The 13,201-nt window shown below is 46.1% G+C and overlaps 1 protein-coding gene across 1 annotated transcript in view; it reads left to right on the forward strand.

Annotated features, from left to right (window-relative positions):
* COL23A1 (collagen type XXIII alpha 1 chain) overlaps window positions 1–13,201 on the forward strand; it is a 191,638-nt gene that overhangs the window by 143,510 nt on the left and 34,927 nt on the right. Inside the window, 1 exon segment of the mRNA XM_048320291.1 lies at window positions 1,236–1,262. Within this exon segment, the coding sequence (XP_048176248.1) occupies window positions 1,236–1,262 (27 nt within the window).

The following is a 13,201-nucleotide window of genomic DNA, read 5'->3' on the forward strand; positions in this document are numbered from 1 at the left end:
TTTACAGTCACAGATATTAGCAAACACATTATGTGTTATTGTGCTGGCTAGGGAACTCACCAGCAAGTGAGGGCAGGGCGTTCCAAGTGTTTCCTATATATCTGTGTGTGCTCCACTGCCATACATCTTCATAAAAATCTCCCTGTACACTTTATCCCAAGACTGTAATTGGTTAAATAGGCGGTTGTTGAAGTCGGTGCTGTTTCTGGATGAATCAGGAGTGCTGCAGGAGGCGTTACAGCCGCAGGGGTACTTAGGAGAGGAGAACCCCTGTGTGTGGTGTGGAGGGGACTGCTGGAGCTGTTCCATGCCGTGAGAAAAGCCTGACTCTGACTCTGTACCCACAGCACGCTGACACAACCTGTGTTTTTGGTAGCAGATGGCATTGCTGTGCCAGATACTCACCTTACTGCCTGTTTGTGTACCAGCTAATACTGAACAGCTCCTGCCCGGGAACCTGCGTCGGTCTGGCTCACAGCAGGCTCTGCTGTACAGCAAGCTGTACAGGCTCTGCTGTAGCTCATGGCGCGGTTAACAGCAGCTCAGGCTGTAAACACCTCTGGGAACCTCCCGAGGAGAGCACGAAAGGTGAAATGTCCTGAATGGGCTGTGTTTTATTCTGCTGATCCTGCAGGTGCTACCAGGAACTTCAGTAGGGTCTTTCCCCGCGGAATCAGCTGTGCTTTCTGCTTCATTGCAAAGTAAAGCAAAGCTTAGATGTGAGCTGGGAGAGCTGCACCCTGCAAGGAAGTTAATGGATCTAAGAGGGGCAGACCTTCACCAAATCAAGTGCTGGAACAGGAGTTTGAAGCTCAGTGATTGCTGTCCTGGCTGCTGGCTCAGCAGCTACAGCCTCCACAGCCTCTCCCCAACACCTGGGTGTTTCCTTTCCTCTTTGTACCCCCATCCTAGGGCACGTGTATGGCCAGGATCCAGTGTGTGCCATGCATATCCATGGCTTCAGGGGCAGCAGGGGCTGGGCACAGGCAGCAGGGATGGGTGCAAGTTGGCAAAACCGGCGGTAAGTAGCCAAAGGGGAGCAGGAGATCAAAATCCAGGGAAAATACGCTGTAGGTGTGACCTTTCTGATAGGAAAGTTGCCCCAAGAGGTTTCTCTGGAGTTTAGTGCCAGGGCTGGCTGGAGAGCAGATGGCCCCGTGTCCTGCCTGCTGCTATGTGATGTCAAGCTGCTCCAGGTGCATTGACTGACTTGTCTCCCTTGTTCCCCCCCACAGGGGCAGTCAGGACGTGATGGTTACCCGGTAACTCCACTACTCCTTTTATTTTTATTCTTTCCTAACCTGTGCTCTGTGGTCCTCTCCAGCTTTTTCTGTGACTCATGACTTTCCTTGCCTGTTTTAAGCTTCCTTTTTTTTTTCACTTCTTCCCTCTTTCTTCATTAGCAATAGCTTTTGAGGGATTTAGCCTTAAAACTTAAAAGCCTGAGCAATAATTTCCATTAATGTTTATAGGGATGAAATACTTGAGCCCTTTCATGGTTGCATTTATGCTCTTGCCTAAGAGTTCACTGGACTGCAAAGCGAGTGAAGGCTTTGGGGTTTATCCCACTTAGAACTGTAAGGGATCAAATCTTGGGACACTGGTGAAAGAGCCTCAGGTGTTGAGATGGATCCTCATTTGCCCATATCCAAAAATTTTTCCCTGGGAGCAGAGCTGACCTGCTGGACATGGAGGGGGAGGGAGTCCTTGTTCTGGCCAGATCCCAAACCTCAGCCTCAGGCTGGCTCTCCTCATCCTCATCAATGCACTTGGATGGCCACAGTGCTCCAGCTCCAAGGGGCTCAGCAGCTCATCCATCAGAGAGCGACTCCTAAGCACTCCCTTGGTGTAAGGAGTTGGTAAAAAATACTGTGTGAATTCTCCATGCTCATGGCATGGAGAGAGAGTTTCCATCTCTGCTCCTGCTTTTTGAATGGATGCGGTGAATCCTGCACTGCCTGTTGCTCTGGAAGGGGATTCTTGGCTATCCTTGGCCTTCTCCTTCCTGTGATTGATGCCCTTTTTTCCTATTTTTTTTTTCCTTTTTTTCTCCTTTTTTTTGTCCTTTTTTCTTTTTTTTTGTCCCCTGAATGGGTGTGTTAGAAAAACTCCCTCCTTGTCTCTGCCACCACATGCCCTGGCCTGGCTCCCCTTGAGTGCCCAGAAACCATAGAAACATCTATTGAGTTTTATGTGTGTCAGGGAGCTCAAGAGAGGAGGATTGGAAGGGAATTCCAGGGCTATTTGCAGTTTTCCCTTCCCCTGGACCCCTGTGATCCTCCCTGGGGAGGACAGTGGTGTTTCCCCAGAAAGAGAGAGGTGGGAGATGGGGTTAATTTTGCAGAACCAGCCTATGCTGCCGTGGCATCCCTGACGTGAATGTACTCCACCAAATGATTAGGACAGATTAAATTTGTTGTGAGGGGAGGGAGGGGAGGCTGTGGGCAGGCAGGGCTCTGTGTCTAGGAATGGGGTTTGTCTCCCTCAGGTGGCACCTGCCTGCAGCAGCCCCTGAGATGCTGGAGCCAGGAGGTTGAACAGATGCCTCAGGGGTCTGTTGGAAATGAAGAGTTTATTTTATTAGAAGTTAGGATGTGAACATTTCACCCTAATGGGCTGTTTAATGTCAGTTTTAGAGCAGTTTTTGCCCTTGTGGGATGTGACAAACACTGCTGGATTAGACAGTGCCCTTGGCAGGTTTGTCCCTTCATGTCTCAGTCATGTGGTTTAGTTGCAAAGCTCTGAAAACCAGAAACCCTGGGAGGAAACGGGCTGTTCCCCAGGACAGAGCATCACCACAGTCCCCATGGGCAGCCTGGCACCTTGCCTGTCCCAGCTCCTGCAGAGGGATTTTGGTGATGCTCCAGCACTCCTGGATGGTGCAAGGGAGTGGCAGTGACCTCAACTGTGCTGCCACATCTGCAGCATGGCATTAACATCACCACAAGGTTTTTCCTCCTCTCTCTTACCCCCAGAACCTGCAGTCCAGGTGAGCTGTGGGGCTGGTCACATCCTGACTTTGAAACCATCAAACACTGAATTACTACATCCATGTGGCTGTGGCTGCACTAATTAACTTTATCTAATAAGGAGGTGAGGATAATTGTATTTCCAAAGCAAGATGTATACCTGAAAAAGGAGGAAACTAAACATGAAGCAGGCTTGAGGGTATTATTCAGCAGAAGCGTATGGACAGGTTTTATTAAATCTAGTTGCATATTCAAATCAATTTAATTATTTAGTTCCCTTCAGAGTGATCAAATAAACTCTGAGCTGTTTCAAGGGGTGGATGTGGTGGAAATGCAGAGGTAGAAGGTGGATATTAAGTGGTGTGTGGCCAGCAGTGCTTTGAGCTGCTAGTTTATAACTGAGCTGCAAGCAAAGGAAGCTTTAAAGGGATGAAGTGATCCAGAGCTCTGGAAATGGGGCCGAAAGAGAAAACAGCTTCTCTGAGATGATTTCAATGTTTTTATATTTAATGTCTTAAGATGAGGTTGGAGCCTTACAATAAAACTTTACAGCAGAAACAGTTTTTTTCTTTATAAAGTTCTGTAGGTTTACTGTTATTTTTGAAATCCCGTAGAGGATTTGGTTTCCATTTCTAACCCTATGGCATATCCTACTAACATTGTCGTAACAGCTATGAAGGATGTTGGGATTTGTTGCTCTTCTGCTCTTGTTTGATTTGGTTTTGACATCGCACTGATCATGGATCACAGCACATACCTCAGCCTGAATTTCAGTATAAGGGCTGTATGGGTCTGTCTTCTCTCCTCTTTCACCAGTAACATTTCAGCTTGGCCCGTTTGGGCCAGATTTGACAGAAGAACAAAGACTTAGTAGATAATAGTTTAACTTTTGATACTGGGGGCAGGTTAAGGAAAACACTTTTCTGATGCCCATGGTGAGGCAGGAGCCATGCTGCCATACAGCTGCCTTGAGCTCAGGCTTGCACAAGGCCAGAGGAGGAAAAGCAGATGTGCAGCCACCACAGTGATGGAAATGTGTTTCTCGTTGGGCAGGAGCAGGCCCTGGGACTGGGATCCCCTGGGACATGTCCCAGGCTGTGCTTCCTGAGGCAAGGAGCATCCTTGCTGCAGAGTGGTTCCCCTCGACTTGATGTGCTGTCAGCGTGTCGGGGTCATTTGTCCTCAAGAAGCTGGGAGGGGAGGGAGGGGTTGGGTGTGCAGAGAGCTGGTGCACTGGGGCTGTGGCTGCTTTCGTGAGCAGGGCAGGCCAGCTGCATGTGGGCAGGAGGAAAAGGAGAAAATGAGGAGCAGATGGGAGAGCTGAACTGCAAGTAGGCTTTGAACTGGCCTTTCAGAGCAGGAGGATCTCTGCATTACACAGCTGTTTAATTGGATATTAGGAAACATTTCTTCACCAAAAGGGTTGTGGAGCGTTGGTCCGGACTGCCCAGGGAAGTGGTGGAGTTACTGTCCCTGGGGGGATTTAAAAGATGTGGCTCTTGATTTAGTGGTGGCGTTGGCAGTGCTGGGTTAATGATTGGACTTGATGATCTTAGAGGTAATTTCCAACCTGAATGATTCAGTGATTCTAAGCAGTGGCTGTGCAGTGCTCTTAGCAGCCTTGCCCCCATCTCTTTCCCTGCCTCATGCAGGGATGGTTCTATACTTGCCTTCAAACTCCTCAGTTGCTCTCCTACATGGTATTTCTCTTTCCCAGTGAGAGGCTGCCTTTGTGGTTCACCAGAACCCATTGCCTTCTCTCTCTCCATTTACTGGAGAGGCCTTTTGAAGCCAAAGTCTCTGTTTCTTGAGAGTTTCATCTGCCTCTACTACTCATCCCTAAAATCAGTCTCAGCTACACCGCTACGTGACATCCCAAATGGAGGACTGTCACTTCAAGTGGGAAGAAACCAAAAGAATGAAGTTGATTAATGAGGGGAATTACTTCATGTGCATGTCTTCATTAATAGAAAGCAGATCAGGGAAGAGGCTTAGCAGAAGAAAAGTATGATGTGAAACAGAATTGTCTCCTATTTTATACATTTCCCTTAGAATACTAGAATTTCTTTTTAGTTGAGCGGTGTTACTCATTTTATTCCTCTGGTGTGTAATGTTTGCCTTCTGAATTCTGTTAATCACTTGTGTGTTGCCTGGAAGAACCCAGGCATTGTCCTGCCCATCTCTTGCAGCAGTGGGAACCTTTTGGGAAGGCAGGGAGAAAAGACTTCATGTTCTGCCTGCTTAGAAGTAATGCAGCTTATTACTGAAAATAATTCAGCACTGAGTATCCAGCTCTGGGGTCCCCAGCACAGGAGACACATTGTCCTGTTGGAGCAAGTCTAGAGGAGGCTACCAGGATAAATAGAGGAATGTAGAACCTCTGCTATGAGGAAAGGCTGATAGAATTGAGATTTTTCAGCCTGGAAAAGAAAAGGCTTTGGGACATCCTAATTGCAGTTGTGCAGTACCTGAAGGAGCGACAAGAGAGCTGGAGAGGGACTATTTACAAGGGCCTAGAGTGGCAGGACAAGGGGAATGGCTTCCCACTGACAGAAGGCAGGGTTAGATGAGATACTGGGAGGAAATTCTCTATTGTGAGGATGGTGAGGTCCTGGCACAGGGTGCCCAGAGAAGCTGTAGCCCCATCTGTGAAAGTGTTCAAGGCCAGGTTGGACGGGGCTTGGAGCATCCTGGGATAGTGGAAGGTGTCCCTGCCCATGGCAGAGGAGTGGGGCCTAGACCGTCTTTAAGGTTCCTTCCCACCCAAACCATCCCATGATTCTGTGACTGATAGTGTCCTTTCCTAATGACAGGCAACCACACCACTATAATCAACTAATGGACTTCAGGCAAAAAAGAGTCACGACACAGGCATTGCTCAATGCTGGCATTTCATTTTGGGGAATAATTGTTCCGTCAGAATTGGGATACTCCTGTACAGGCTATTCTCATGTATTTATAGTCCAGTGCATGCTAAGATGCTGTTGGAGCTAAGCAGGTCAGCATCTTCAGAAACTTTTATTTTGGGAGCTTTGGACAGTGAGCTAATATGTTCCTTTGGCTGCAGTGTTGTAAATCCAGAGTTATCTACTGAAGTCAGCTGTAATATATAAGCCAGAAATCAACTGGTAAGGATGGTAAAACTCTGGTTTTAATTAATTTTCAAGACATAAAGCGAAGCCAAATGTGTTTTTCTAGGCTGATGTCTGTGAAAGGGGTTGAAGAAGCACGTGTAGAAGATGGTTCCCTGACTTATAAAAACCCAGCACTGGTACACTGACTTTGGTTACAGCTCTAGACCTTGACCATAAACAGAGGAGTCAGGGGTTTTCTCCCCGCAGCAATTAAGAATTTCATTTAGTAGACAACTTAGGGAAAGTCTGTGCAAGCTTTTCATGTGTGACCCATAAATGTAATATGAATGCAGACAGGATGATGTGTGGGAAATGAGGAACACATGCCTTAGCCTGTTCCTGGTGGCAGCTCCTTCGTGCCATTGTGGTTCCTCTTTTACCAGAAAGCTCCAAGGCATGCACTTAACCAGTCATTTTGGAAATGGCAACACCAGAAGGCCATATGTGGCATTAATAACAAACCAGTTTTACGAGAACTGTAGGAGTAACTTAGAACTGAACTGCCTGATGTCTCTATGAGTTGCCTCCACCTATGCAATTATCTCCAAGTGCTGCTTGGGTGTGCTCAGGGTGCAGCCTGGCAGAGTGGCTGGCGGAGCCCTGTGTAGCACTGGGATTGCTCCATGCACAAACCAGAGCAGCAGGCAGTGTTTTAACTCTTCAGGAGGGCTGCCAGAAATCCCATGTGAGGCCATGCTATGTGGTCAGATCTCATGGGCTGTGTGGACCCCATTTTTTCCTGTTTTTTTGCAGTAGACAGTTGCTTTCCAGACCTTGTGTGGTAGCTCAAGCACAGATGCAGTTGCCTGTGGTGTCCAAAACACATTGCATGGGTGTTTTGGCTGTTTGTGCATTGCTAGACTTGGATATTTTAAACACTGTGTGGTGTGATGGAGGCGTCTGTTGGTGAAGTATTTAGTTTTCTTAGCTAGGCTAATCAAGGTCATAACTGTAATTTAGGGTTCAGTCCTGTGTTTGTTCTCATGTTTTACTCGTAAATATTCAGACTTCAAGGAGCATCTCCTGTGCGTGAAGTCATTTGAACACATACCTCTCCCAGTAAGAGCCCAAAAGACAGAAGTACCAAACATTCATTTTACAAGGCAAACTTTGTAGTTCCAATCTTTTTCATTTTATTTTAATATCAGTTTTGTGGCCAATTCACGTAATTATTTGCCTAGAGGGAAAACTCTCTTTAAACAGGGAAAGCAGATCCAGCGTGTTTTCCTGCTACATCCATTTGCTGGCCCTCTGATGTGGAAACAACAATGATTTTGTGAAGACCAGTTCTTCATGGCAGCAGTTTATTTTCCTTTTGATTTAGAGGTAATTCTTCCACAGGGATAATAAAAAGTTGTCTTATATCCCACCCAGTAGAGGAATTGCAGATACATTTATTTATCCTCTGTGTTTCCAGTGGTTCTGGATAGGGAGAAGAGATGGCCTGGTGAAGGTGCTGACAGCAATGGCAAGGAGAACTTTGCAGCCCAAATTGCACCAGCAGGGCAGAGGTTTGGTTTCTGGCTTCTGCTTTTCCTCTGGTTCCCTGCCTTGAGTGTTGAGTGCAGCTGGTGGGTCTGCATCTCTGTTTCCAGTGCATTTGGGTCCAGCCCTGTGGTAGAGAGGCTCAGTGTCTAGGCAGAGGAAAACTCAGAGAAGTTTTCTCATGAACCACCAGAGAGAGGTAATCCAAACAGAAGCTGTCAACCAGGAATGACACTGGTGTGGAAAGACTGTAAAGGCAGTAAGTTGCTGAAGTGTTCGCTTGAAACACCAACATTCTTCCAAAATAAGTACTTACCTACTTAAAAATTGCATTCCCACCTCAGAGGCCATCTCCTCTCTCATAGGTGGACATTAAAAAATATATCCAAAGCCCAACAGAGACAAGATTTCCTGATTATAGGCAAAGAAAGAAATCATATTTTCAAGTGCTTGAAGAAAGCAGTTGTGCAGAACACGTGGAACTCATTTAAGCCTCAGAAATTTGGGCGAAGTCGGGGGACTCTTTCTTTCATAAAAGTACTTTGCTGTTTTGGAAGAAAGCTGGTGCAATGTGATGCACAGATGAGTGAGTTCTTGCCTCTGAAATGGTGGTCTGGCATGTCTGCCCAGGAACCACTGTGCTGGGACAAGTGAACAAACTGGCCCTATTTTGGCATCTCCAAGTGACCTTCTTTGAAAACCCAAGCAGTGCCCTGTGCAGCTCCAGCCCAGTGTTAGTTTTCCACCCCAGTGTTTGTTTTCCACCCCTTTGGACCAGTCAGTGTTAGGTTTGAATCCAGGTATTTTCCTTGAGCATCTTTGAGAAGACATCCAAAACAAAGAGGAAGCTCTGTTCACAGACAGAATGCAGCACATCTTGTGGTTAAGGAAGAGGCAGCTCCTGCAGGGAAAAAGGTCCCTTATCTCATTTGAAACCCTGCAGAATGTGGTTGACATGTCTGGAGGACAGCTGGGAATTGAAGCACTCTGGTGAGCTCAGGCTAGTGATGCAAAGGAGGGGCTGAACAGGGGTCAGAGCCCAGCACTGCCCCAAAAACGTTCTGAGGATAGGGTTGGGGTTTGGTTTTTCTGGTTTTGTCTGTTTGTTTCTTTCTTTCCCAAGGCTTTCAGAAATGCTGGGAGCGTCCGTGCCCTGTGGAAGGGAGAGGGGCTCTCCCTGCAGAGGCTGGCTCTGCATGGCTGCCGGATGCCCGGCGGGGACCAGCCCGGCCTCCGAGGTGGCTGCTCCCTTGCAGAGCTGTCTGGTTTGCATTATGGGTGAAGTTTTCTAGCAAATTACTGCTCCTCTCTGCTCCATTTCCATCAAAGAATGGGCAGAGGCCTCCCAGCAGTCTGTGGACAGATTTTTTTTTTTAAATAGAGCACAGATATGTGGGGTTTTTTGTTGTCTTGCTATCACACACTTGGCTCTTATCAGGCTGCTCTGCATCATTTACCTGACACCTCTATTGAGGGATTTATTCCTGGCAGCCTGGGCTGTGGGACATGGTTCCCTCTGAAGATATATTTCAGAGCCTTTGAGGTTTTGGTGATGCTGAGCCCCACCAGATTCTGTAGGCGATGCTTAAGGTGTACTCAGGTGGCCTTTTTGGAAAGAAACGTGGGAGAGGGGTGAGAGTTGCTGCAGCTGGGGGTCTCTGTGGGTGAGGGGGACTCAGCTCATCCCACTGCCCGGAGCAGCCCCATCTTTTGGGATCTCCCACAAGACTGGGATTGGATGTTGCATGCAGGGAGATTAGGTTTAGGGGAACCCTTAAATGCCCTTCCTCATAAAAAGAAATGGGATTTTCTAGCTGAACAAAGAGGTCCTGGCTCTGAGGCCATGCAGGATGCGGCCTTGGCCTGCATGTGTAAATTGTTTCCAAATGAAAACAATTAGTCTTGCAAGCATTAAAGAATAATCATGTCTCATCAACGTTGCTGTTTAGTGCTTGTAAGAAAATTGTAGAAGCTGTTTGGTTTGGGTTTTTTTTTAAATGATGCAAAAACTATCATCTAGTAATGGAAAAGTGGGTTTCCAGTTTGCATGTAGTCGTGGAGCAAAGGGGAATTTGTGTTGGACAATACTGAAATCGTTTTTTTCAAACAAAGAAACAGAAAATTGTTAGCAAAGGTTTGTTGATAATCATGTTCATGCTTAAAAAATATTATTTATTTTGAAGTGCAGGGCTGTTCCAGCGTGCAGCAACCCCATCCCATTGCACTGAGGCCCTCCATACTATATATAAAGTTAAACATGAAACTATTGGGATATAAATGATCTTAATGCTTAAACATGACAGCTCCTGGTAGGAATATTTCCATTGTTATGTCATGCTGCAGAGTGATATGATTTTGGGGTCTCACACCAGAGACCCAGAAGTCAGGGCTGATGAAGGAGGAACCTCCTGCCCAGGGCTCCTCCAGGCTCACAAAAGTGAGGGGTGTGTGCTTGGGGTAATTCCTTGTATGACCGATTTCATACTCTTCACAAGTTTTTTAATGTAGTAATAAATTTATCTAGCATCATAAATAATAATGATAAAAAATAAACAACAATATAGAATAAATTAGATCATGTATTTAAATGCATTTCAAAGGACGAACGATTAGCGCAGCAGAGGTGGTATTGGATGGAGTAGAAACTCGTGATTTTGTAAGGGTTTCTGATCCTTCTGAACTGAGGACTTCAGGGAGGGAGGATGAGGTGACATCCCAGAGCAAGCCTCTTGGACTCTGTTTATTCACAGTTAGTGCCAGTGATTCTCAGCTGCTATTTAGGGGACTCACAGTTCATTTTTTGTTTCCCAGTCTCTTTTCTCCCTTTTCCCTTCAGCTGGGAAGCTGGGAGCAGCCACAGCAACCTGGCTGCCTTCCTCCACTTTCCTTGTGACGGGTCTGGCAGGGCACGCTTGGGCACAGCTTTTGCCAAGGCTTTCTTCTCACACAGAAATGTGCTGAGGAACCGCGTGGCCAGCAGACACTGTCCCGCCTGTGAGGATTTACAGCGTGGCCTATAGGAAGGGATGGTCCCTGTTCCCTGGCTGTGCTGCAGATGACCCAGGGCCCTTTGCAGGGGTAGTAAAATACTGTCATGCTCTTTTATTCATTCCTTAAAATATAAGATTCTACCCTTTTTTGAAACCACAGGGATGGAAAGGCAGCCTTTTGAATTTGTCAAAATTTGACTGCAGGGTTCCTTCTGACCCCTGTGCTAATTTTTAGCAGAGCAGGAAACATTAAAAATAACCATGAGAGAAGATTTCCCAACTCAGAAGGATTGTCCTCTTAATAATCTCTGGCTTTGTTTTCCCTAGATATTTTCCCCCCTTAAAATTCCTGTAATGCTGCTAGAGCAAGTCCATCCCTGCCAGCAGCAGTGAGGGCACTGGCAGGGGACAGCAGAGGGCCAGGTAGCCAGGCTGGCACCTTGGCTTGCTCTGAGCCAGAGGTGAGTGATGTACATGGGAAATGCTTGTTATTTATTGGAAGAGCTTTTGGAACCAGAGCTTGCAAGCTCCACATCTTCCCTTTTTGGTGAGCTCAAAACTGTTCTCAAGCCTTCAGCTGGTCTCAGCAATGGGTGAATCTCATTTTTGCAAGGAGAGGTGGCATTTTGGTGCTGTATCTCAAGACTTCTGAGTTTTCTACTGAAACAAAATGAAAAATATATCAGAATTTGTTTTAAAATGCATCTGAATGTAGCCCCTTACTCTGAAGTTGAAATGTGTGGCAAAACCAAGGCATGCATCAAGACTACATGATACAGTAACAAGCTCTGCTCAAGCTTCGACATCTTATCTGACCCATGTCTGCATTCTCAGCATCAAGGTACAACTATATATCATGAAGTAATATGTCATCGATGTATACCATAAAATATATTACATTTTATAAATAATGTCCTCACCTGGATGATGACAAAGGGGGATGCACCACTGGATCACCATGGATCGTTATTCCTGCAGGAACACCTGTGCCTGTGTTGCTCTTTGTGAGGGGTGAAACCAAGGCATGTAATTGCAATTATCACTCACCTCTGCTCCGTGGCACCAGCTCTCCCCATTAACCCAGCTCCTCCTGTCCCAGCAACCTGAGGGCTCCAGACAGACGTTGCAGATGTATTTTCTTTACAAAACTGAAGCAACAATTTTTCTTTTCAAGTGGGGAGGGTGTCCCACGGAGCTGGTTTGGTCAGGCACTGAACACAGCTGGTCCTCACTGGTGTGTGGTCAGAAAATGAGCTGTGAGTTGGTTACCAGCCAGGAGGGGGCTCTGGGGTTGTCTGGGACCCCAACAGTGTTGTCTTCCTTCAAGTACCCTTGATTGACGGATTTTGTCCCACTTAGCCAGTGCAGTGACTGTTTTGGTCAGAACTGTGTTTTGGGGGAAATTGATTAAATTTTCCTTCTACCTTGTCTTAAAGCATTGTGTTGGTCCTAGGCAGAAAGTTCATCCCCTCTTGATGTAGTGAGTAAAGAATTATGTGAAGTGTGATCGCTGTGTGTGTGATTTAGAGCAAAGGTCTGTGATCAAGAGTGGGTGAAGGCATGAGTGAAATTTCTCCCTGGACAAAAAGCACAGCCTAAAGCCACTGCAATGCTTTCTATTGCTTGGGATGTCCAAGGAGAAAAATCTCCTTTTTCATACACTTTTCCTGGTTATTTAAGTGGAAGTGATTTTTGTCCCCTCAAAATGAAATCTCTATAGATATTAGTTTTAAGTGAGGGAATAGAGGGTCACTTGTTGTTTTCCTGTTCCTTGTTTATCAAATAAATTAGAGATTGCTTCATCTTTAATTAAAATTCCATGGAGGAGAATTCAAATAAAAGACAATAACACTCTCAGCACATGGGCACTCCTGAGATTTGCAGGCAGTCAAGTCAGGCAGCCCAGATTTCACATGTTCTCTCTGCTCTACCCATGAAATCCCCTGGCTGCTCTTGGGAACCCTGCCTTGCTCACACAGACATTTGGCTGGGCAGGTAGAGCAGAGTCAATTAAATCTCCAGCCCAGACTAACAAGACACTTAAAGGTCTGTGTTAAGTCTTGTCCATTCAGTGCTGTGGCTGGCCAAGAGCCCCTTTGGAACCCTGATGGATATTGTTTCTCTCAAGCATTAAATGCTTTCCCCCAAACATCTTCTGAATAGGCCATTGTTTTTGCTTCTGGATGTCTCTTTGTGGACTGATACAAGAATAGCTAAAAGCTGAAGAACTGGCATTTTATATTGAAAAAAATAATAATTCTGGGACTTCTACTCCTCTGAGAAGTTGAATGTGCTGCCAGTTCTCTGCTGAGATCCCATGTCTGATCCTCTGGAAGTCAGGGAGTTGCATCAGGAGCTTCAGATCAATCACCTCAAACAATCATAGTTCCAGGAAAGAAGCTGCATGAACCTGATGCCGTTCCCAGGTTTTAGAATCTAAGTAATTGAGGTGAGATGAAGTATGGACGAGATGTTGGGGTAGTTTTGTTGTGACCTGCAAGCCTTTGCATTAACAGTTAAAACTGCTTTATTTATATTTTCCATTACCACTGTGTAGCTCTCGTGCACTGATAGTTCCTTATGAGAAAAAATCCACATAATGTGAGGAATATAACCAATGTTT

The sequence above is a fragment of the Corvus hawaiiensis genome, chromosome 15 (genome assembly GCF_020740725.1).
Source record: "Corvus hawaiiensis isolate bCorHaw1 chromosome 15, bCorHaw1.pri.cur, whole genome shotgun sequence".
Taxonomy (NCBI): Eukaryota; Metazoa; Chordata; class Aves; order Passeriformes; family Corvidae; genus Corvus; species Corvus hawaiiensis.